General features: G+C 44.2%; 1 protein-coding gene across 1 annotated transcript; it reads left to right on the top strand.

Annotated features, from left to right (window-relative positions):
• Positions 20,155 to 21,376, top strand: LOC8073986 (pectinesterase inhibitor 28). The gene has a single exon (XM_002447788.2). The coding sequence runs from the start codon at positions 20,222 to 20,224 to the stop codon at positions 21,140 to 21,142; it is 921 nt and encodes a 306-aa protein (XP_002447833.2). The 5' UTR covers positions 20,155 to 20,221; the 3' UTR covers positions 21,143 to 21,376.

The following is a 25,721-nucleotide window of genomic DNA, read 5'->3' as shown; positions in this document are numbered from 1 at the left end:
ATTTCATACTACTGATTAGTTATCGAAGATTGGGGGAGCCGGTACGGTAATGCATGGCTGGTACTTTCCAGCTCTGACCACACCTGCTGCCTCCAAGTACGTAGCTTTTTGCAGGGGTAAGTACAACCTAAACACTATGCTAGCTATGCATGCATGTTGAGCTCGATCACGATCACCGGCTCAGGTACACGTACAGAACGGACAGCACTAGGTAAAGTGACGCGGCGCTTGTATAATGCTCGCATCTGCCCCCATCAGCTTGATTGGCTTTGTCACCTAAAAGCCTTTATTTGTGCTAAGGACTTGTTTGGCATAGCTCAACTTCACTAGTAAAGCTGTTTTTTTAAAAAAATAGCTTCATGAGTGACTTTCTAGATGAAGCTGAGCTGTTTTGGAGAAAGTGTTTGGCAAAATAGCTTCACCAACTACTTCATGCATAGTTGAGAGAGAGAAATGAGGGAGAAGCTGCAATAAGCTACTTTTTTCCAGCTTCATCCAACTTATGTCTTTGTGAGGGGAGGGGAAAAACAGTTTCACCCATGAAGCTGTTTTGGAAATAAGTGTTTGGCAAAAAAAAAACAGCTCACAACAGCTCTGTTGTGAGCTGTACCAAACAGGCCCTAAAATAATCTCTAGAACGTGCATGCATGCTCGTTTTGCAGAGAGGATATATGGAGTTTGCCGTTTGTCGTGACCACCGGCCGACACATTGCATATCCATCGACGCCTCGAGGAAGATGCTATAGTCTCAGATATATAGCCACGTTTGCAAAAGCAGCAATTTTTTCGTGCCTGACTAGCTCCGGTCCGCTCCCCACTTTCTGTCCATTGGATGGAAATCCAACTGAACAGCAGCCGTGGAGAGCTAAGATCTCACCGGAGCGCCATGAACGCAGGCCGGTGGAGAGATCAGCAAGACCTGGAGCATTAAATATAGATGAAAAAGATAACTAATTACACAGTTTGTATGTAATTTGCGAGATGAATCTTTTAAGCCTAGTTAGTCTATAATTGAACAATATTTGTCAAATACAAACAAAAATGTTACTACTCATATTTTGCAAAAAAATTTGCAAGTAAACAAGGCCCTACCATTGCCGGAAATCAAGACTTTGCCGAGTGTTTTTATACTTGGTAAAGAGCCCTTTGCACTCACCAAAGTCCGCTCGGCAAAATGTTTTCCGGCAAAGGGACTTTGCCGAGTGCTTTTTATCCGGGCACTTATATTAAAAACATTTTGCCAAGTGTTTTCAGCGGCACTCGACAAAATTTTCGACCGTTACGGCGCCCGCCGTTAGCGGTTATTTGCCGAATGCCCGACACGGCACTCGGCAAAGTTTTTTTTTAAAAAAAAACCTGCTTTGCCGAGTGTCCCTGGCCCTAGCACTCGGCAAAGTTTTTTTCTATAAAATTTCTTTGCCGACAGCCCCTAGCCCCAGCACTCGGCAAAGTTTTTTTCTTTTAAAAGAACTGCTTTGCCGAGTGTCCCTAGCTCTGGCACTCAGCAAAGTTTTTTTTTCCTTTTTTTTAAAAAAATCTTTGCCGAGTGCCCTTAGCCCTAGCACTCGGCAAAGTATTTTTTTAAAAAAAAATTCTTTGCCGAGTGTCCATAGCCCCGACACTTGGCAAAATATTTTTTTCCTTTTTTAAAAAAACTTCTTTGTCGAGTGCCCTTGGCCATGGCACTCGGCAAAGACCCTAAGAATTGAAATTTATTTTTTGCATTCCATTGTAACAAACAATATATATATACACACATACACACCAATCATCACATCTATATCACCAACATGCATTATATATTAAAACCACACCATATTTCATAAATCCATCGAAAATCCATCACAAATCCACCAAAATTCAGCATCACAAGTTTATTATTACAAGTCCAACATCAAACAGTGCAACATCCCTACTGCAGCGGCGAAGACTGCAACTGTGGCCCCTCGTACTGTGGTGGAGCAGACTGCGGCGAAGGATTGACGCGATCAGCCACCAGTGACACGGTAGCAGGATTATTTGAACCTGCCGACGGAGACTGCACAAAAGAGAAGATATTGCATGTGTTAGACTCAAAATTGAAAATTTTGGCAGCACCTCCCCTGCACGGGGAGGTTTCCAACCTACAAGAAACAACGGCACGAAGGCCGACGATCCCAACGGCACGAAGGCCAAAAATCCCAACGGCACGAAGGCCGACAATCCCAACGGCACGAAGGCATAAAACTTTCATACTCACAGGAGTGAAGTGTCGAACCGGAGCTAGAGCTGGCAATTGCACTTGGACACCCGATGCTTGCCCGATGCTTTGTATGATCCGATACATGTCTGCCATCTGCTTCTGTGTGGCCTCCAGCTGAGCGGTCAGGAGCGCTAGGTTCTCCTTTGTTTCTGCCAGCTCGGCCTGCAGTGTTTCATATTGCAAATCTGATCAATGTGTGTAAAGTTTCATGTACGATGAGTGAAACTGGAATTACCTGAAGTTCGTCGACCCGCGACAGTGTTGGAGTAGGCCGTGCACATATGGTAAGGCTTTTGGCCGTGCTCCGTGCCCTCACGTCAGAGAGAGGCGGTGCAGAGCGCGAGGAGTCGGCGCCGTCTGCAATCCACAACCGCCCATGCTTCCTGCCTTGCCCTAGCCTCACGATCACTTCTGTCTCAAGGGGCTCAGTGCTCAGATTATGATCTGAGCCACGGAGCGCCCTAACTGCCTCTGCGTAGTCTTTGACCTTCGCGTGGACAGTCGGGTCGGAGTAAGCATGGGTTGGGGCATCTGGGTTGAAGATGACACCGGATTTCACCGGACCCATGTGGGACGTAGCCCATGCCCCAAACTCTGACACCAACATGTCCGGGTGTGCCAACTCCTGCGAGAAAGACAGCAAGATGATTAGAAATCAAGCAAAATTGTGCATTAGAATAGATAAACGACATCTCGTACAAGTGCCCGCTTGAATGCGGGGAGGTTGCGGCTGCCTTGGTGGTGAGTTGGACCAGTCCTCAGTGATCGCTTCCGCTTGCCTTGCTCATGCTTTGTGATGTACGTCGGGTCAAGGTACCTGTCCACAATCCTTGACCATGCCGATCTATGTGACATGCACCACGAGGCCGGCACCTGCACATCATCAAGTGTTTGACATATAAGATCAATTCTGGACCTACTAAATCTCAAAACGAATCAATATTATTCACCTACCTGAAGGTACTGCTCCTTGGTCAGCGCCACCTTTCTTGCGTCGGCTTTGTTGAGGGGCTCTTTCTTGATGGACCTATAGTAGTCTACATGTGCCTGGAGTCGCGCCTCGTGAATCATGTCGACGACTAACTTCTTACAGGCTCTATGTGTCGTCTGATCCGCTAGGGTCTCTTGACCTTCTTCTGCCTGGAAGTACCTCTGCATACAAACACGATATATTCGTGCATTATTTCAATAAAAGACTTAACATGTGGAGGAGAAGTACCTCTGCTTCGTTGTGAGACACTTACCCAAAAGTCCGCCAAAACCCGCTCTTGCTTGTTGTCTTGCTGGTCATCCGAGCCGAGCCTGTACAAGTCCCACGACCAGGCTGGCTCCCACGTCCCATCTTTCAACTTCACAAGGCCGGGGAAGTGTTTCCTGCATAGACATCCTAGGACGGTAGCAGGGTTGCGTGGGGGCTCTAGAGCACCCGACAGAACTAGCCAGCCCCTGCATAAATGATTAAGAAAAATTATCAGTTTCTCTGTTAATTTTCAACGTATCATATGAAGTACTAGTGATAACATCTATAGTTATTTACCTTGTTCCCGCTGGACGAACCAGTGGCCGTCCGTCAGGAAGCGGAATCGGAGGAAGGCTTGTGGGACCTCGTAGGTAGGGAGTCGACTGAGCAGAATTGTCCTCTGTCTGCTGAGTCCCCTTGTCCCCTAATGGAATGTATGTGGTCGTGCCCATGACTGCCACATGGTCCTCCAGAGTAGGAGACGAGTCCTCTGGCTGGTCGAGAACCGGGGGAGGAGGCAGGTCCTCCGACTGGTCGAGAGCCAGGGGAGGAGGCGGTTCTGTTGTGGAGCGACCCTGGCCCCTCCCCTTCCCTCTCCCCCTCCCCCTCCCCGTCTTGGGACGACCCGGGCCTACTGTCGCTGCTGCCCCTGAAGATGTCCCCTCGCCTCCAGCAGGATTGAGTAGCCTCTGGTACGCCGAGGCTATCTGCCTCGGTGAACGGGTGCTCGCCATCTTTATTCTGTCACCTGCAATTTACAAAGAATGAACAAGTGTTAGTACATACATTACAAATAGTTGAAAATGAATAAACATAACAAAATTTAATAAAAAACATAGCATTACATGCTTTAGGAATATCTTCATTGCTGGGGTCATAGGACTCGTCATCACTGTCAATATTGTCTAAATGGGCAACATTATCTCAAGGTTCTATGTCATCTTCATTGTCTCTGCCTAAATGGAATTGCTCAAGCATTTCAATGTCCTTCGGATTCAGCACTACATCTCCAGGGTCCTCGTCATCAACTGTTTCATTGTCTACTTCTATGGCAGTGACACCGGATAAGACAATCTCAAGCCCCCTTTAGCCCATCTACTTGATAGAACTCCCAATCATATATGTTTGTGTCGAAGATGTAATCTTCATCGTTCAGAACAGATGTTCAGATAGAAGCATTCAGCCTTCAACGAGCCTTATTCAGAGTATTCAGAGCAGCAGTTTAGAGTGAAAACTCAATCTACAAGAAGCGCTAATGGCAGGAAGTAATTTAAGAGAGAGCCACTGAGAAATTGAGATATGGCAAGCGCCATACCTTGCCATATGGGTGGCTCCACCCCTGTGTAGAATAGTAGGAAAATTTTATTTATGCAAGGAGCACCGCGGCAATCACAACCCTGCAACCTGTAGATGGAAAGCGGGATGCCTAGATAGCAACACGGAAATTCAGCAACTGAGCAAAGCCATTACTTCTGAAACACACACTCGCCAGATCAATGTTTTAAATAGCGGGCTAAGTTGTTTAGCGGTTTATGTCTAAAACAGCTAATAGCGGAGCTAAATCGGGCTATAGCGGGATATAGCGGCTAAATTGTACAAGAACACAAATAGCGGCCCTCTGCCTCAAAAGGCTATAGCGGGAGATTTAAAACTATGCGCCAGATACTGTCACAGCCTTTTCGATCTTTCATAAATGCTTATATATTTACACAATGCATGCCTACAATCTCGGACTGGTGACCGAGTCCTGCGGTATGCCATTGCTCTGCGACGCGGCGCTGCTCTTCTCGTGGTTTCGCGAGTAGTAAGAAATGAGCACCTGACGGCGGCCTCGGAGAAGCGTCGGTGGGGCTGGCACTGGCGAAGGACGTGGAGGTCGCCACTGGCGCAGAACTCGTGGAGGTCGCCGCCAGGGCAGGTCAGGAACGGAACAGGTGGTCGACGGCCTCCAGGATCTCCCGCTCCGGCGACGAGCGGTGCTGTGTGGCGGCGAGCTCGCGCGGCCGGGTGATGCGGGCGCGGCCAGGCAGTGCGGGCGGATGCGGCGGCGTGGGCGCGGCCAAGCAGCGCAGGTGGATGCGGCGGCGCGGGCTGTGCGGGTGCGGCCGTCCGTGCGGTGATTTGCGATGTGTGCGGTGCTGTGCAGTGCTTTGTGGTTTGCCGATTTGAGTGATGGTGTGCCAGTCACGGGTAGGCAGGTTTGCCGAGTGCAAGATCTGGCACCGGCAAACACGACCTTTGCCGAGTGCCCTGATCTGGCGCTCCGCAAACGTTTTTTTTTAATTTTTTTTTTCATTTTACATGCATATATGATTTTTTAACGTGTTACTAATTTGAGGAAAACTATTTTAAAAATACCTTGTCAAGCTCCGTCAACAATGCGATGCTAACGAATATTAAATAATTATTTTATTTAGTTATTTCCCAAAATCAATTTATATCATTTAAATTCCTATAATTGTGATTAACTAATAAAATTAGCAAATGGATCCAAAAAATTAGCAAAATTTGACATTAACCAATCTATGTTGTCTATTGCCTATACAAAAAGTTTTGAAGTTAAAACCCAATTCGACCGTCACTTTAACTCTAAACCTTATGTGATCAATTGTGCAAAATATTCTAAATTTTTCCTACAGCCTCGACATATGATATCATGACATCTTAATAAATCTCATGATTTTGGACTTCATTTGTTCTTTTTAGAATTTTCTGAGTATTCGGCGACACGTTTGTTGTCATGTTGTGAGAACAAGAAGATCAAAATCTCTAGCCTATTTCTAGATACGGCCTCACATTACACTCAATAACGTCAAGATTATTTCTTCATTCATTTAATTCCATTATTCAAATCACATGCAATTCAAATTTGATTTATTCCCAAAAATCCTTTAAATAAAATAATTAACTAAATATAGCAAAAAGAACCAGAAATATACCAACTTTTCACATGGACTACCACATTCTGTATGAGGAGAGAAGAAAATGTTTATGGCCGAATTGGGAAAAAATAAACACTTTTGCCTAGTGTCAGTATAAAACACTAGGCAAAGTGACCACTTTACCTAGTGTCAGCATAAAACACTAGACAAAGTAATCATTTTGCCGACTATCAACATAAAACACTAGGCAAATAGTGTCTTTGCCTAGTGTCCACGGAAGACACTCGGCAGACCTTTAACGGACGTTTGCTGCCATTGGCCACTGTGCATTTTTGCCAAGTGCCATGACAATGATGTTCAGTAAACAGGATCTTTACCTAGTGTCCCTACGTGGCACTCAACAAACTGAACAGTTTGCCTAGTGCTTTTGTCGTGGCACTCGGCAAATATCATAGTGTTTATGTTTGACGAGTATGGCACTAGGCAAACTATTGGACACTAGGCAAAAAAGTTGTTTGCCGTAGTGCTAGGGCCAGCGATGTACGGATGGCACATGTGAAAGTGGCATATCTTATATGCACCGAGAATTGTAGTGACACGGTCACAATAATATGAATACTAGTGATAGGGGCGGAGATAAGGGGGCGCGCAGGGGCCTACCCACCTCCAATGGTCACCGGGTCCATTAATAGGAGTCCTTAATCACCTATAAGGTCATCCGCAATGGTTATCAAATAACTAGCTAGAAGGAATTCTATTGGCTCTTAATAACACTTTACAAATAGCTAGCGAGATGATGTATAAAAATAATAAAAAAGTAGCACTCTCATTGGCTATCGAGGAGAGAGATCAAATAGCTAGCGACTTCCTAATAGCTAGCGACTCATAAATAGCTAATCTAGCACAATCTTCTAGAAATAACTCTCTCACAATACTCTCTACAATAGCTAGCAACTTCCTAATAGCTAGTGACTTCCTAAGCTCTAGCAATTTGAACACCATTGCGGACGCCCTAATTATACCCACGGAAACGAGGAGTCACGTTTACTGTTCCGTGAATGCGAATCGACTCTGCAGCTCTGCGCGGCTGCTGGCGTGCTGCGCGCACTCGTCTCCCATCTCATCTTCCATCTCGCCATGCAAAACAATAGAGCTAACAGAGCTGCAGAGCAGCAGAGGGCATCGCAGCAGTCCTGTAGGCAAAGGCAAGGCAAGCAAACCGCAGAAGCAAGCCTGCAACTCTGCAAGGCATTACGCCAAGGTGCCAAAGTACAATACCGTGTAGTTTATCTGTTTATTCCTCAATTCCTTTCACTGTTTATCTTTTCAGTAATCACAGCGTGTCAATTCTATGGTTGATTTCCTTTTTAACTTTTATCTTCAATTTAGGCATTTAGCATTTGATCTAACAAAGGGACTAGTGAGATTAGGTAAAAATTATATTTATCCCATGGTCGATATATTACTAAGATTAGTCATAACTCTTCATGTATCAATAGCGAGTATTGACAGAGTCTTTTTAGGCATAAAACTTACCAAGGCACGTATGCAACATTATTTTATCATATGCATTATGATTGAAGTTATACGATAATATATATGAGATGTTTGATTATATATGTGTATCCTTAATTTTTCCTATGACACTGCGCCCCAGGGCTCATGAGGTCATGATGGTGACTTGGTGGGTCGGCCCCCTATATTAAAACAGTGGCTTCGCCCCTAACTGCTGGTAGCTTTTCAATAAATAAAAAGTTATGGTATGATTCTAGTATATCTAAAGATCAACACGTTGTACAAGATATTGCACTTCCCCGAAAAAAAAAACATATGTTCTTTCAAGTGGCAAATGAGCCCAAAGCAATAACCATTGTGCCCCTCCTATTCCAGGCCGGCACACTTGGCCCACGAGGCCAGTTCTCCTGGCTCCCACTTGTCCAGCACGCTGCACGCCCGAGTCTCAATTTATTTTTCTTTTTTTTTTATTCTCAATCTGGCCTTCATGGCCCTTCATTAGAAGACGCAAGCTCAGCGAAATCGCGAGCTTACGTGACTGCATACAAATTCTGGGAGGGGATCAACCTACACATTGGATTGTCCTGCGTCCTAACCAATGTTTTAAATAGCGGGCTAAGCCTATTAGCGGCAGCCTCTCTAAAAGGCTAAGAAAAGCTATAGCGCGCTAATAGCGGGCTAAGCCATTTAACGGTTGAGCAATAGCGGGCTAAGCCATTTAGCGGTTGAGCAAAAAATATATCAAACATCATGTAATTTTACACATAATAAAGATGAAGACATTATAAATACCAAATAATAAAGATGAAGACATTATAAATACCAATAGAAATAGATATTTCAAAGTATTACTAAAAAATTACATCAAAGTTCATAGTTCATACATGATACATAAATAATAACATACATCACATAGGGACATATCCCTGCTATTTGGACCGAGGAAATGAAGCCCACGGCCAAATAGCGGCGCTAAACTAACCCAATTTAGCGAAATTAGCGCGCTATTAGCTGCTAATAGCGGAAACAATCATTTAGCGTTAAAATCTTCATAGCTTAGCAGTTCTCTTCAAGAAATGCTAAATAGCGCTATAGCGTCCGCTATAGCACGCTATTTAGAACATGGGTCCTAACTCAACGCTAACTTAGCAATCTCGTGTGCAGACGAGTTACACAAACATAGAACAACTATAACCTTATTACAAATGAACCAGTCATGAAGAAGCTCCCAGATGCTCCGGAACAACACGCCACAGGGTGCCAGGTCTCTACTCTGTGAAATAATTGCATCCCGAAGTTGGCTGCAGTCTGTTTCTAGTTCAATTCTGGACATGCCAGCAAATTCTGCTGATTCTAGCGCAAATAAGCAAGCAACAGCTTCTGCTGAGAGAGCATCGTGAAGTGGCATGATCTTTGCAGCATGTGCCAGTACTGCTTCTCCCATTGGTTGCGAACAACAAACCCACAAGTCCCCACACCATCCTTCTTCCTGAATCCTGCATTAAAATTGATCTTCAGGAAGTCCTTATCAGGAGGTTTCCACAAACGCCGAGGAGCAGGCAGACTGATTGGTTTATTCCCTTCCTCATTGATATCTGTGAACATATAATTAACTGCGCAGACCACATCCATGCTCGAAGGAACCGGTTCACCAGCATTGTTCTTATTCCTGACATCCCACCATTATATTTATACAGAAAGATACATATGCGTAAGCATTGGTCCTTCTTTAGATTCAAGATAACCCGGATAAACTCCTTCGGCGTAGGAGCATTTAGCGAGCCTCTTCCATCTGCAATTCACTCCAACACTGACGGACTTGTTTATATTTCAAAAAGCAGTGTCCTCCATCTTCATCGAGGCACCAGCAAACCGGGCATCTGGCATCTAGATCAATATGATGTCTCTTGATACTCAACTTGAGGACCAGGCTATTGTGTGCAACCCGTCATATAAACTGCTTGATTTTCGGCAAACAGTTCAAGCGCCAAAGCTTCTTCCATAGGTCATCCTTAGATTCACTTGCACCCTGTGTCGATGTTTCTCCTTGCTGGGTTTTTCGACTCTGCTCTGCTGCATCTTCAAGGACATGATATGCTGATTTCACCGAAAAACACCCTTCATCAAAATGCCAGGCAATGTACTCCGCATTGTGTGGCCTGATAGGTATAGCAAGGATATTAGCAGCATCCTCTTCCCAGAACAGATCATGAACCAACCGGTCATCCCAAGTACCTGTTACTGGGTCGATCAGTTCAGCAACTCTAGTAAGTAGAGTGGCCCCTCTTGGCGTTCTTGGGCATCGGGTGACACCTACAGGGATCCATGGGTATTCCCAAATTCGAATCTATGAGCCATCTCCTACACGCCATATGATTCCATTTTCCAGCGCCCTTGGACCATGCAATAGACTACGCCAAGAGTAAGATATTCCAGGACCTTCCCTTCCTCCGACCAAATCACCATTCAGCCGATACTTTGCTTTCAACAGCCTTGCGCAAAGAGGCTGGAAACATTGCTAATTGAAGAGGTGTAGATCACGATAACCTAAGCCCCCTTTCTCTTTTCTGCTAGAAATCTTCGGCCATGACATCCAATGTATTTTCCTCTCCTTATCTTGCTGAGCCCACCGATATCGACATATCATTCTGGTAATCTCATATAACATCCAAAAATTCATATTTTAAAAATCACTCACATTAAAAATTATTTTCAAAATATATTTTAAAAATTATAAATCATTTGAGCTCTATATTATCTCCTTCCAATTATTTTTCATCCATCCCAATTATCTATCTTTAAATATATCTTGCACAACATGACCTCAGTATCACCGGTCTGCTCCTCATCTTGCTCGCTCGCTTTACCCGGCAACGGCGCATGCGCCGACTCTGCCACCATCGACACCGTAGCGCACCCACGCGAGAAACCCCCCCCCCTCGCCAACTGCGCCAGCTTGCACGCTGCCGCGACATGCGGGCCCCACCTCCTGCGTTTCCCTCACTTCTCTTTTGTTGTACAAAAAGATAGCAAGTCAAAACGCACAACTGAGCACCATTCATATTTTTCGCGCACAAATAACAGCAAGTACCAGCAGCCCATACACTTATCAGCAAGCTTATATGCAAAAAAGCATAACAGTGCACCCACACACACGTGGTATATCTCATGCATGCATGCACTTGCATGCAAGGACACAGTGATTAGGCACCGACAAATGAGACATTATCCTTTTGTATGCAAATTAGGCACCGACCACCTGCAGATTGTTCTGTCGTCCTGTGTTGCCATGGCACTATACCAACTCTATTAGTGGCATGAAGCTAATCACCAGAGGCTTAACCTCACTCCTCTGGCCTATAAAAAAGTACTCTCGGGTTTCCTCTCAGGACCCAGAGCAGCACACTCACTCGCTCGCTCACTTGTTCCCGCTTCGCGTATATCGTATACGGCCATATGCAAAAGTCGAGCTCGACTGTCGTCGCAAGACGAGGTGAGTAGCTCATGAGTATCTCCTTGCTCTCATCTGTCTAATTTCTCTCTTCCTATATATGTGTGGGCCATAAGCAATAACTCCACCAAAAAGTACATGCACGCACAATGCACTACCAGTCAAAAAAATCATCACGTGAAGCACTCATTCCTTAATCACACGTTAGCCTTTTTCGTGTGATTAAATTCTGGCCATTTCACAAATACCACATGCTAACTCCGATTTCAATAATTATTTTTTCTAAATTCATCTAAAATCATGATCTACCTCTCATATTAATTTCATAATTTTTAGAGCTCATTTGAATTTATGTGATTATTTATCTGTGCTTGTTGTCTGTGTCGGTCGGCGCGTATTTTAGCTGATGGAGTGAACGAGCCGGAGAACGATGACATCAGAGACGAATACCGCGAGTTCGACGCCGAGGACGCAGACTGTCAGCAGGAGTTTGCTACCGATGGAGGCAAGTCCAACCAATTCCCTTTGATGCATATTGATCCTATTTTTAAACACGACCCGTAGAAGCCGTTTTAAATATTGCATGTACGATATATGTACAAGATATTTTCGTTTCTTAGTTAAAACTTGTTGAATAGCCATCTTTGAATTGATATTACCCGATAATTGTCTTATTTAGACCTAGAAATAATAATATGCTATGACAGAAATATTATTATTTATTATGCTTAGGACTTGTTACTCATCCTAGATACTCATCGCTATATTTTATTAAATATAATGATTTTAAAAGCAAAACTGAGTAAGTGGTGAAAATGAATTGTGGGTATTGTGATAGGGTTAAAGAACAAGTTACAGATATGATTACTTTAGAGATAGAGCAGATGGGATCCATGTTGGGGGATGCCCTGGTGTTGTGGCTTATATCATTTGGAGTTAAGCGTGAAGATATCCGCCTTGTCTCGATTAAGGACTGAGTTAATGATTCATCTTGCCTAACTCATTTATCGTACAACCACTCGCCTTGCATGGAAAAGGCTTAGTCTAAATCCCTCTAGTTAGTGTGGTAATCACTTGAAGGCAGGTGTGCAACGAGACACTAAGTGATGTATGTGAAATTGTGAAAATATATGAAATGTAAAGAGCTCTATGAGTTATTGTGGTATCATGAGATGTGGCCTTAGTGTTCCCGTGGTGAGCGTCGTTACTTAGCTATGGAGGGTAATGATTTTGATGATCTGTTCTTGCACAACGGTGTAAGTTATGATATCCTACTTATGGTGAAAGTGTACAACCTCTGATGAGTGTAAATCTATCTAGATAGCCGTGTCCGCGGTCTCGGATAGGTTATGGTTTGGTTTCAACAACTAGATGGGTTGGGATGAGTGAAAACATGAGAGTGAGTTAATTTTGGAAATAAATGATTGTCTATCATTGTGTTGTGGGAACAAGGGTTCCACAACACTTAAAACTGTGATCAAACCCCAATTTTTCAGAAATACTATCATATATGGAAAAAGAGGTCTTTTACAAAAGTATTTATGAAATGAAACCCTACATATGTAAAAAGATAGCTTTATGCAAAAAAAACCAAGCCTTATCCTTGATTTATCCATATGCATATCTTGTTATCCCCTTCGGTAGGGTAAGGTTGGATTTGCTGAGTACTTTGTACTCACCCTTGCTTTATTAAACAGAGAAAGATTCAGACTTCAATCTCGAAGTGCGTACGAATAAGGTCGTGTCTGCACCCAACTAAGCCTGTGGCATTAGGACTCATCAGATGTTTAGCTACGATGTCGTATGTTTTTTGGTTCTTTGGACCTATGTTGTATTCTGGTTACTTGTTATTATAGCGTGCCTTTATTGTCCACGTTTATCGAGACTACTACACTGAAACTTATCTGACTAGCCTCCTGGGACTAGTATTGTATCACATTTGAGTTCCTAGATATCCAGGGGCGCTTCATCTCATCACAAAGATTCTTTGTAAGATCAAAACAAGACATAACATAGATAGGGATGGCTTGGGCGATAGCTTTTATTAAGGTGTCCTTGCCTGCACTGGATAACAATCTCACTTTCCAACCCTGGATACATTTCCACAATTACCCTGTCCTTCAGGTAGTTGAACAATTTAGCCTTGGATCGGCCCATATAAACCAGCAAGCCAAGATATCTATCACTTTTAGCCTCTTGTGATACTCCCAAAGACCTAAGGAACTAATTCCTCAAATTCTCTCCACAATTTTTGCTGAATAGTATAGAGGACTTCTCCTTGTTTATGGTCTGCCCCGAGCATGCTTCATATAGTTTGTACCACATTGTGCAGATGATTTGCATTCTCTTGGTTTACTTTCATGAGAAACAGTGAATCATTCGCAAACAGTAGATGAGTGATATTCGGAGCCTCAGCGCATATGGACAACCCTTGCAGTTTACCTTCTCCTTCGTTTTTTAAACCCGAAAATGGAAATCACCAAATCATGGACGCTAGAGCATAGCAGGCATGTTCCCGACTCCGTTCCTGGAATGGGAACAGAGGAATATTCATGTTTTCAAAACATAGATGTTTTCGAAATATAGAATATAGGAATAGAACTGTGGATCATGTTTCCATTCGTAATATAGATGAAAATAAAAATTAATTACACAGTTTACCTGTAAATCGTGAGATGAATCTTTTAAGCCTAGTTACTCTATAATTGGATAATGTTTGTCACTAACAAACGAAAGTGCTACAGTTCCGAAAACAAAAAAAATTCGGAAGTAAACAAGGCCCTACTCTGCCGCCACCGAATCAGAACCTGCCGGCCACCTCCTTCTCTGTCACTGCACCGAATCTAACACAGTAGCCGAATGCAGCAGCAGCAGCACTTTCACCGAACGGCTGACAGGACAGGAGATCGAAAAACACCGATACAAAGCTCAAGCCGCGCGCGGATGTTTGCGCGTGCGAAGGCCAAGGATAGCAAGTTGGCAAAAATACCAATCTAGTTTAGGGAGTTGTTGGAGAAAGAAAATTGTGATTTTGCCCAAGTTATAAGATGCCGGAGCCCCTCCCCCCCCTCCATTATTGTCGGGCAATAGCTCAGATGGCAAGGATCGCTGGTGTGCATCTTGCTCGTCCATGTTCGAAGCCTAGCTTGGATGCTGGCGTCTCACACGGGAATAGTAGGTTCCCTAAATAATTTTCATTATCTCACACAGATGTGACATAACTGTTAGATTTCTCTGTCGTGTTTCATAGTAAGCCTAGTTATAGTTTGTAGATCTAACTTGCGCACTAGGGGTGTGTGTGAGTGGGTAGCATACTTGTGATGTGTGTTGGTGCATGAGTTCAGATACTAAGGTTGAGGCAATCAAAAAATCCCCGACGGCGGGCAGGCAGTGGGACGAAGCGCTCGATCGCTCCGATAGCCTGATGGTAGTGCCCTGGTTTGGGACGAAGCGCTCGATTGCTCCGATAGCCTAATGACAGTGCCCTTGTCTGGGTGGTTGTGTGACACCAACCCTTCATTTGACACACAACTCTACTTCACCAATGAAGTTGTTATTTTAGTTTCAGCTTCATATACAACTCTATCGATGAAGGACCGGTGCCATTTGGTAAACCAATAACAAAACAATCCACGTATAGAGCTCCTTAAAACATGTTCTCAGATGACCCCATACAGGACCTACTAGCACGAGGTGAAGCCGGATAAGCTACTATTTTTTGCTCCAATATGTCGACACATCGTTTGTGAGAGTGTGATTTAAGAAATTACTTAGGTGAAGCCGCTTTATTAGAATCAAGTGCCACGAGTCGTGCTAAATGAGGCATCGCTAAGGCCAGAGCCAAGGCTGGTGAGTGTGCCCTAGTGGTGCACATAGGAATATGTACATGAGAAAATATATTATCTCTCTCCTATTTTGCACGCATCACATTTACATCCAACAGTGATGTACATAGGTCACATGCTAAGGGCAAAAAAATTGTGTTCGTCTTATTAGTTCATTTGTCCTAACTAGTATATCAGTTTACTACAATATTAGAGACTAATCTCCTCAAGTATATTTCCACAAATACTAAACATTGTTCGCCTGAACGGCCGTTTAGACCATTTAAACGCCATATAAACGTTACACAGTAGTATGCCGTAGCCCGTTTAATTGGTCGTTTAGCCAGTTTAATGGATTGTTTAGCCTGAATAGTGGCTAAACAGCAAGCGACCAACTGTTTACCGTTTAGCGTTTAGAAAAACATTGCTACCAAGTGAATATGATAGACCCAACTAGGGATAGATAAGCTTTTTATAGATATTTTAAGACTAACTCCTAGAGATAGTGGTGGTTGCAATGACTTTAGACTCATCCCTATATTAAGGGTGATAGGGCTATTTCCTTGCTCCAACAAACCCTCCCTTTTTAGTGGCCACCAAAAACACCGTACGTTTCTCCCCTCGATGGAGTGAAGTTGTGTATGGTCCAAGTAACTTGCTCCAACAAACCCTCCCTTTTTAGATTGCATAAAGGCAGGCGAGGCTTGAGGGGGGTGAAGTTGTGTATGGTCCAAGTAACTTGCTATTGCCTTGTTGATCTGGTTAGGAGTCCATTCTTTTCTGCGAAAGTGGTAATCATTTCTAGATTTTCAGATGTACCACAGGGTAATGAGAATTTTGTAGAGAAGAAGTTCAGGAGTGGCATCCGTGATGATCAGTTGGAGGATATGCTGAATTCCATCGTCTTCTTGAGGTAAGGACGCCGTGTTGAGGGAGGGGTTAGATGATAGCCAAACCTGTGTAGGAAGAGTACAATGAAAAAATAGATGAGAATCAGTTTCAATCATATTGCACTTGTCACAATTACTATTGCCGTCAGTGGAGTATCTCGAGGCTCGTTCAGCAGTGGCAAGAGCTCTACGAATGAGTCTCCAAGTGAAGGTCTTGATAATAGGGGAAATGGATTTAGAATGCCAGACTCTATAGAGGATTCTTTTGCATTGAGGAGTGATGCAACGCGAGCCATTATCGGGAAGAGTAATTGTATTTGCAGCTTGAAGATGATTATAGATGGCTTTAGCAGAGCAAATGCCGTCCTTAGCAGGGTTCCACCGAAGAATGTCAGGAGAGGTCGATGGAACAGTGGGAGTAGTAATAATTTGATGCACAGCAGGGGTATGGAAAGTAGCATTGAGAAGATCAATGTTCCAAACGTGGGTGTTAGGGTACCAAAGGTCTTTTGCTTGGGCAGGGATGGGGTTGGTGGTAACTGGCAGTTTTAAATGGTCATGGATGGAATTCCATAAAGGAAACCAAGGAGAGGACCAGATTGAAGAGTTGCCATCATGAAGTTGCAAATGGACATTGCTGGAGAGATCCTTTCTAACCTGCAAAACAGAGGACCAAAAAGCTGATTTGGTTGTAGAGTTAGGTATTGTCCAAAAAGAAGAGTTAGGGTAGTATTTGGCTTTAATAACTGCGGAGAGTAAAGTATTCTTATTAGTGACTATGTTATAAGCAGCATTCATAATTAGACTTTTGTTGACCAAGTGCAAATTCCTGATACCCAAGCCGCCGTTGTTCTTGTTTTGGCATATGTCCTCCCATGACCTGAAATGAATAGGCTTGGTAGAGCTTTCTTCTTGAATACCTGACCACCAGAATCTTTTAATAATAGCAGTTAATTCTTCAATGAAAGTCTTGGAGAAAAGAATAGTAGACATGTAGTAGACAGGGATTGAAGAAAGAACAGACTGAATGTAGGTTAATCTCCCAGCATGGTTAAGTTTATTGGCTTTGACAGTAGTAAATTTGGCATGAAATTTATTTTTAATGAAAGCATAGGCTCTGTTCCTGTCTTTGTGGTTAAAAATAAGAGGGTGACCCAAGTGAAGGGTGTTAGGTTGAAGATCAGGAACAGGAAAGACACCTCTAATATCATTTTTTATATGGTTCGGAACATTTCTACTAAATAAGATAGAGGATTTGTTAAGGTTAGGGATCTGATCTGATTGGTGACAGAAATCATAGAGGGTTCTGTGGATGGTCTGGGCTTCATGAAGATTAGCCTGACCGCATATAATTAGATCATCTGCAAAGAGCATTGAGTGTATAGAAGGGCAGCCTGGTCCCAGTTTTATTCCTGCAAGTTGATCATTTTGAAGCTGCTGCTGGAGAGAGATTGAAAGTTCATTGATGGCTACAACAAAGAGGTAAGGGGATAAAGGACACCCTTGTCTGATTCCTGTAGTAGCTTTGAAACCTACAGTGGGCTCACCATTTAAAAGAATGGAGAAGGAGGTAGTAGAGATACATTGGTGAATTAGGTTAATAAAAGTAGGAGATAGCTGTAGTCTTTGTAAAGCACGTATGATGAAGTCCCATCTTAACCTGTCAAAAGCTTTAGCTAGATCAATTTTGAGGAGGAAAGCAGTCCAGGATGTGAGAGAGAACGAGTGAATAATTTCTTGAGAAATAATAATATTAGTGGATATGTGTCTATCTTTAACAAAAGCAGTTTGAGATTTATCAATATGATGAGGAAGATATGGTTTAAGTCTCTCAGCTAAAGTTTTGGATATGATTTTATAAGCTACATTGCAGAGACTTATTGGTCTCAAATCTTGAGGAATGGTAGGATGCATCTTTTTAGGAATGAGCACTAAATAAGTTTGATTGATTTCAGGAGTTAGGAAAGCTTGAGTGTAAAAATCATGTACCAGTTTATAAATGTCGTGGCCAATCCAGGGCCAGGCCGATTTGTAGAATGCAGCGTTGAGTCCATCTGGACCGGGAGACGCATTGCTTCGCATACTCTTGATAATTGAGTGTAATTCCTGCATAGTGGGAATAGCGTCAGTGTACATCATTTGATTTAGACTTAGCTGGGAACGATTAGCAGCTTCAGGGTTATGAAGATTGTTCTGGATATGAGGTTGCTGAATCTGAGAGAGTTCTGTCGTGATAGCGAGATCTGCATGGACTTGGTTAGTAGAGGCATTGACTGCAAAAATATCATGAAAGTAGTTCGAAAGAGTATTTGCAAGTTGTTCATGAGTAGTGGATTCAGTACCGTCGGGATTTTGTAAAAAGGTTATCCTGTCTTTCCTTGTTCTCTTTATTATCGCTTGATGGAAGAATCTTGTGTTACGGTCACCATGCATAGCCCAATCCTTTTTAGCTCTCTGAAGATGGAATTGTTCGTCTTTATCAAGTAGTTGTTGGTGCTGACGAGCTAACTGCACCTGCAGTTCATAATCTCGAAACGAGGGGTGAAGAGATTGAGCTTGAAGAATACAATCCTCGACCCGTTGTAATTGCTCATCGATTCTAGGTTTTTTGCGGCGCCAGTTTTTAAGGTCAGTGGCAAGATATCTAGTTTTCTGATGAAAGGTTCTATTAGCAAATTTAGCCCAACTTTTTTTAGCAGTGCTGTCATAATCCACCTCCAAAAGCCACCAATTTTCAAAGCGAAACGGTTTAACAGTATTACGTCTTTGGGAGTTAAGCAAAGCAAGAATAGGAGCATGATCACTTCTTAACATTTGTAAATGAAACACAGTAGTACGGGGATAAATCATACACCATTCAGCATTTGCTAAGCAACGATCTAATCTTTGAAAAGTGGGGGAAGAAGTGAATCTTCTGTTGGTCCAGGTATAAGCCGGGCCGCTATACCCAAGATCAAAAAGCCCACATTGCTTGACAACATCACAGAAAGTATTAATACGACACATATCAGGGCTTCTAGGCCCATGTTTTTCATTAGGATGCATGATTTCGTTCATATCCCCATGCAGAACATAGGCATATCATTATGAGCTTGCACAAAAGAGTAGACTTGCATCCAGATAGTTTCTAAGAGGCGGTGATGTGGATCACCATACATACAGATTGAACCAAATTGATGATTGTCTAACTTATTATAACAAACCGCAAAGATAAAGTGCTGAGATTGATGAACTACATTAACACTAACGTCTTGCTTCCAAATCAACCAAAGGCCGCCGGATTGGCCTATCGCAGGGACCACAAAAGCATCAGCAACATTGAATTTATTAATAAGAGAAATACGGGAAATAGTGGAGTTTCTGGTTTTAGAAATAAAACATACCTGGAATTTAGTGGTGGTAATTAGACGGGCGAGATGGGTCATCTTACTGCTGTTGAGAGACCCGCCTGAGCCCCGACAGTTCCATGTGAGGAACGTCATGGCGCCCCCGGCGCGTACGCCGTATGTCGTTGAACGTGAGGTCGCCGAGAAGCACCGTGTCCACCACCAGAGCAGAATCTGGGGCGCCGAGCTGAAGAGCGTGCTGAAGACAACCACCGCTATCCATGCCCCCAAAAGGGCCGAGATAGTGGCCAGAATCTTGATCTCAGAGCTCAGCGCGATGAAGAGGTAGCCGAGATCGACAAGGACGAGAAAACTAAGAAGCTGCGCGAGGCACCGCAGCCAAGAAACAAAGGGGCAGGCGGGATGAAGATCTAGATCTGGGAATGATGTAGGAGCAAAGGCTACTCGGGGAGGAGACAGAAGGGAAGCAGAGGGAGAGGGCGCAGGGAATAAGGAGGCGGCGACGGGAGGATGAGGCAGAGGAGAGAGAGGGCCGGCCAGGAGAGGGAGCGAGGAACGGCGAGCGGCGGTGGATCAAGATCAGAGACGGCAGATCGCCTGGCTTCTCCACTAAGGGACACCCAGTGAATTTTACTTGAACACGAACAGAGCATTGTAGCACAGAGCTAGCTTATACTATTCGTAACGAGAGTAGTACAAGACCGTTCCAAAAAGTCGAGTGTAGCGGGGTGTAGCCGAAGCTGACGGTGCAGAATGGCTGAAATATTCAGGAGCAGAGGCAGAGCTGTCGAGAACCGAGTGTGGGCCGGGCCCGGAGGGGACGCCCGTCGATGGTGTTTCTCCTCTTCTTCTTCTGCACCGGCCACCGGGGACCTCAGTTGCACGTGAAGCAAAGCGACAACCAAATACAGCAGCCAGCAGCCTTTGCTGCAATCTTGTCCATATCCATGGCGCCATCACGCACACCGGCGCCGCACAGCCGCACAGCCATGCTATATCTTCTCCTCTTCCTCACCCCCTCGGCCCTCCATATCTCCATCGTCAAGGCGCCGGAGCTAGCACCGGAGCAGGGGATACGGCCGGCGCCGGCAATGGCAGCGACAAGGGCATCCTCGTTGCTGATCTTGCTTCTCATCATCCAGCTGAACTTGCTCTTCCACCTCCCAGCTGGCTCCTCCTCCGTCACCGCCGTCGCGCAAGCAGCTGATGAGCAACAGAACACCAAGCAGCAACACCGCCAGCCGGCGCTGGTGCAGTCGACGTGCAACTCGACCAGCTTCTACGACGTCTGCATCGCGGCGCTCGCCGCGGACCCGTCCAGCTCCACGGCCGACGTCCCGGGCCTCTGCGCCATCGCCGTCTCCGCGGCCGCCGCCAACGCCTCCGGCACGGCGGCGTTCCTCGGCAACGCCAGCAGCGACGCCGCCGCGGCGGCGGCGGGCACCCCGGAGGCGGCGGACTACCGCGCGCTGCTCCGCGCCTGCGCCGGCAAGTACGCGGCCGCGCGCGACGCGCTGCTGGAGGCGCGGGCGTCCCTCGCCCAGCAGGCCTACGACTACGCCTTCGTGCACGTCAGCGCCGCCGGCGAGTACCCCGCCGTGTGCCGGACGCTGTTTCGGCGCCGCCAGCAGCGTGGGGGCAGCAGCAGGCCGTACCCGCCGGAGCTGGCCAAGAGGGAGGAGGCGCTGCGGCGGCTCTGCACCATCGCGCTCGACATCATCTCGCTGCTGCAAAATCAGGAGCCCAAATAGTAATATAATGTGATTGTCAGTCGGTTTTTAGTCCATCTTCACGCATAAGAGAGTACTAGTGAAATGGAGCAATGGTCGTTGATCAAGAAATGCATGTCATGAGTTGTGCTCGTACGTGCAATGCAGTGCCGACACGAATACGACATGAATAGCTGTCCGCGGAATGAAAAAGGTTGCTCACGGACTGTCGGACTGTTGTTGTCTGCGGACGAGCATTGGCACGATTTGTCTCTACCTCTTGGACTCAACCACCTCCTCCCTCGGTGCACTTTTTTTTAAGGTCTTGTTTAGTTCCCACCGAAATCCAAAATCTTTTTAAGATTTCTCATCACATCGAATCTTGCGACACATATATAAAGCACTAAATATAGACGAAAACAAAAAACTAATTACACAGTTTATCTGTAAATCGTGAGACGAATCTTTTGACCCTAGTTAGTCTATGATTGGACAATATTTGCTACAAATAAACAAAAATGCTACAGTAACGAAATCCAAAAAGATTTCGCATCTAAACAAGGCCTTACACGAAAGTAAAATGATGCTTTGCTTGCATCATCAGAAAGAAATCACTTATGAGCATCCAAGGAATATCTAACCCACACCGATCATCACGCTGTCAAGTTGTTCCCCTAACCCAACCTAGCCCAAAATTTGAAGCAAATAACCTGCCCCAATTCGACTCATGGAAGCAGGTTAATTTAACCCATTTGCACCAGCATCCGAGTGCCTCCATGTTCGGCTCGTACGACGTTGACGTCGCCGTTGTTGCTTGCGGGGTTCTGGCCATCCAAGCTGATGCTACATACATGTCTCAACTCCCAACCCATTCCAACTTGTATTTGCTATTAACCCAACCCACCCCCAATCCGATACTGAAACCCATTTTAACCCATCCAGATAACCCCACGCCAGCACCCAACCTATAAAATCCGTTTCCACCCAACCCGTTAGCAGGGTGAGGAATATCATGACTGAGAGAGTAACTCAAGAACAAATGGAAAGTCCTCTCTTCAACATTGTTATTACATAGGACATAATTATAGTCAACATTGCACATCTCATTTTATACTTTTACTAGCAAAAATGCCCCTGCCATGCAAAGGGAGAAAAAAAGCTATCAAATTTATATCTATATCTCTATTACCTAATTATATATATTCTTATTCTTACCTAATAATAAAGAGGCAAAATTTTAGGCTTTTTTTTCGTTCATCCATTTTTTTGTCTGTCTTTCTCTAACTACCGAATGATGAAGAGTTTCTTTTATCTGGACTTATATATATAACACATGCTCATACGAGTTAGAATAACTTGCATCTAAACTAATATGGAGTAGGAGTTCTAATATAAATAGATTCCTTGCATCCTAAGTATTCTAAATACAACTCTTAATAGTCAAATAGAAAAGGATAAAAATTACGTTCATTATTTTGCTCCGCTTTCTTTATTTAGTTAGATATCAATCGGAGGCTATATGTAGTTTCTTCTTTTTTCTTCTCTAATAATAAAAAGATAAAATTTCTAGCCATTTTGGATTTTGGTCGAGCCCACATTTTAGGCTATTCAGCCTAATTTTCTTTTTCCCTAATCCAATTGGATCAGGAGTCCTCGTGCCATAAACACGCCCGCCACGGAGTGAACAGTAGCAATGTCACGGAAGTTCATTTCTGTAGTAGTGAAAATAAACTAAAAATAATAGGAAACCATATCCGAACGAGAGGAGCATCATTTAATTAAGAGCAAAGTGCATACCCGGTCCTTATACTTGTTGAGGTGTGTCATCCCAGTCCATAAACTCTCAAAACAACTAATTAGGTCCGTAATCTCTATTTTTGTGTCGTTTAAGTCTACAATAGTGCTAACCGAGTGTTAGTCTCTGCTTATATTTGCAGATCACCCCCTCAGATTGGTACAGAATGAAAATATCCCCGTTCGCTCTCGTTCTTGGACATCGGCGCCACATCTTGGTCGGTGCCGCCGCCGCATCTGCAAGCCCAAGGCTGAGGCCACCAAGGTCGAGTGCGAGGTTGAGGCCAGTGTGGCAAGCACGGACAAGGAGCAGGTTGTCATTGAGGGCCATGTCCAGGAGGCGCACCGGCTGGGCGCATGCCACGGCCAGGTCCATCACTATCACGCGGTGGTCGGTGACCTGTTCGCGAGCGGCTTCCTGTATGGGCATACGGGCTGGTGAAGGTGCTGCCGCTTGTGTTTGGGCTGGTGAAGGTGCTGCTGCTCGAGGAGTGCTGCAAGGTTGAGGCATGCAGCGGCTCCTGCAGGTGCTATTGCTGGAGCAGATACACGCCAGGGGCCTGTTGCATTTAGTTTAGAATTGCTGAGTTCAATTAAACTTTTAGTGTTATGTGTACTTTCGTGGAAGCAAAGAAAAGAACAATTGTTGCTGCTTTTCTTAGGAATTGGTTCAGAGATCATATATATGAATCATGTTTTGGGATTTTTTTTCCCCTTAAGTGGTGGATGTAAGAATGGTACACGTACAGTTGGATGAATAAAATTTAGTTGAAATGTGAGTGCCAATTTCCTGTGCAAAAAAATCACAGATTTGAAATCTGATTGCCAATTGCCTGTGCAAAAAAAAAAAATCTGAGTGCATAATCCAACAATTGTTTTGACTGAAAGAGATGCATTTCATAACTCTAACAAACATCCAGCAATTGTTTTGATAAAAAGGTCTAAACAAACTAACAATTTATCATATTTGAAAAAGCATCTTTGCTAAATTTTCTAGAGACTTCTTGGGTAATGCTCCCTATCATTCAGGAGTTGTTAGTTGCTGCCCCCTTTTTTGGCTTGGAATGTTTTGCAGGTGCTTGATTTCCATCCTTGGAGCTTGGTCCTGTGGCTTTCCTCTTCCTACCTGCAACTGCCTTTCCTGCCTTTGTGCATGTGGTTAGTGGTGCAGGTCTTGCTACAGGTTGATTGAAGCAAATGAAAGCACTATCTGGCAATGGCCCCTCAGTCTGAGATAGTGATGTAGAGTGAGATCCCTGCAGCAAATAAATATGTAATTGCGCAAGCAAATAAATAAGTGGTTTAACACAAAGGCAGCCTGGCCTTCTTGCCTCAACACCTGATTGATAGGGTACTCTTGTGCTGGTTGTTCTTGTATTTGGCCTTCCTAGTTTGTTGTAGCCTGTGCAGCTTGTTGTTCATCTTCTTGTGCTAATGTAGCATGTGTTGTGGCCACTAATTTTTTTGCTTCCTCTGAACTAAAACCTATCTTCCTAAGCTTGCAACCACCAGAATTATGGTTAGCATCTGAACAATATTTACAATGCATGACCACACCATGCCTAGTCAGTCTTGGCCCATTCTTTCCTTGCACTTCGTGTGGTTGTTTCCTCCTAGACTTTGGTGGTCTGCCTACTTTCTTCTCATAAATTGGTGGTAATACTTCAGGCCCATTCACCTTTGCCCACTCAGTTTTATCCTTGCAAGGCTAAATATTGAATCCATATGCATTTTTGAAAGCTTCCACAGAATAACAGTTAGCAAGAACACTTTCAGGTGGGATCCTCTCACTTCGCAAGCATGAGATAGCATGACAACAAGGCACCCCTGTTAACTGCCACCTTCTACAGTCACATGTCCTAGCATTGATGTCAACTATGTGTTGGTAATCTTTTATCTGCACTTTGAACACACCCTGTCCTGATGGTGAAGCAAAGCACATATTTGCAAATTCTACATTTTTTGCAACCTTTTTCCTAATTTTGGGACAAAAAGCACCTTGTATATGTTTTCCTATCTCTTGCTGCTTACTGTAGTGCCTTGTCATGAGTTGGCACTTTATCCTTTCCAACATGCTAAGTATTGGCAAGTCCCTAGCTTCTAGAATGTAGCTATTGAATACCTCACAGTTATTGTTCAGCAATATATCGCATTTGGGAAATTCAGAGACTGTGTTAGGAGGCATCTTCTCTAGCCATTGGTAGGGCATCCACATTCAAATCTTTCATCTTTTCCATGTTTCTGGTCCACTGTTGGACTGAAGAAGACCTTGCACATGCCCACAATTGTTTTTTTAGGATTTCCCCTTTGAACTTCTCATTGAAATTAGCATATAAATGCCTAACATAGAACCTATGTTCTGACTCAGGAAATACTTGCTTCACTGCTGGGATTAAACCCTGAAACAAGAAACTATTAGACAACCAAAGAACATGACAAATGTTGGACTACCAAACAACATGACAAATAATTACAATACCTTCTGCTTATCTATCATTATTGTCCATGGGAATGTATTGTCAATTTGCAGGTCTGCCTTCAAGGATTCTAAAAACCATTTCCATCACTACCGGATTTCCTGAGTTTGCCGTAGGCCGCAATCTTTGCCGTGTGCAACCTACGGCAAACTCAAATATGCCGTGTGTCCGCAGAAAGCACACGGCGAAAAAAAACCTACGACAATCGTTGCTTTGCCGTAGGCTAAAAACAGGCCTACGGCAAAGCCTTTTGTTTGCCGTAGGCGGCCTACGGCAAAAGACCCACGCACGGCAATGGAAACATCGTCAGTCTTCCCCCCTCACGCCGTTCACTCCTGCACACTTTGCGT

This window comes from Sorghum bicolor, chromosome 6, assembly GCF_000003195.3.
Source record: "Sorghum bicolor cultivar BTx623 chromosome 6, Sorghum_bicolor_NCBIv3, whole genome shotgun sequence".
In the NCBI taxonomy this organism is placed as follows: domain Eukaryota; kingdom Viridiplantae; phylum Streptophyta; class Magnoliopsida; order Poales; family Poaceae; genus Sorghum; species Sorghum bicolor.
The sequence above is the reverse complement of the archived record's forward strand: the minus strand, read 5'-3'. Positions and strand labels throughout refer to the sequence as shown.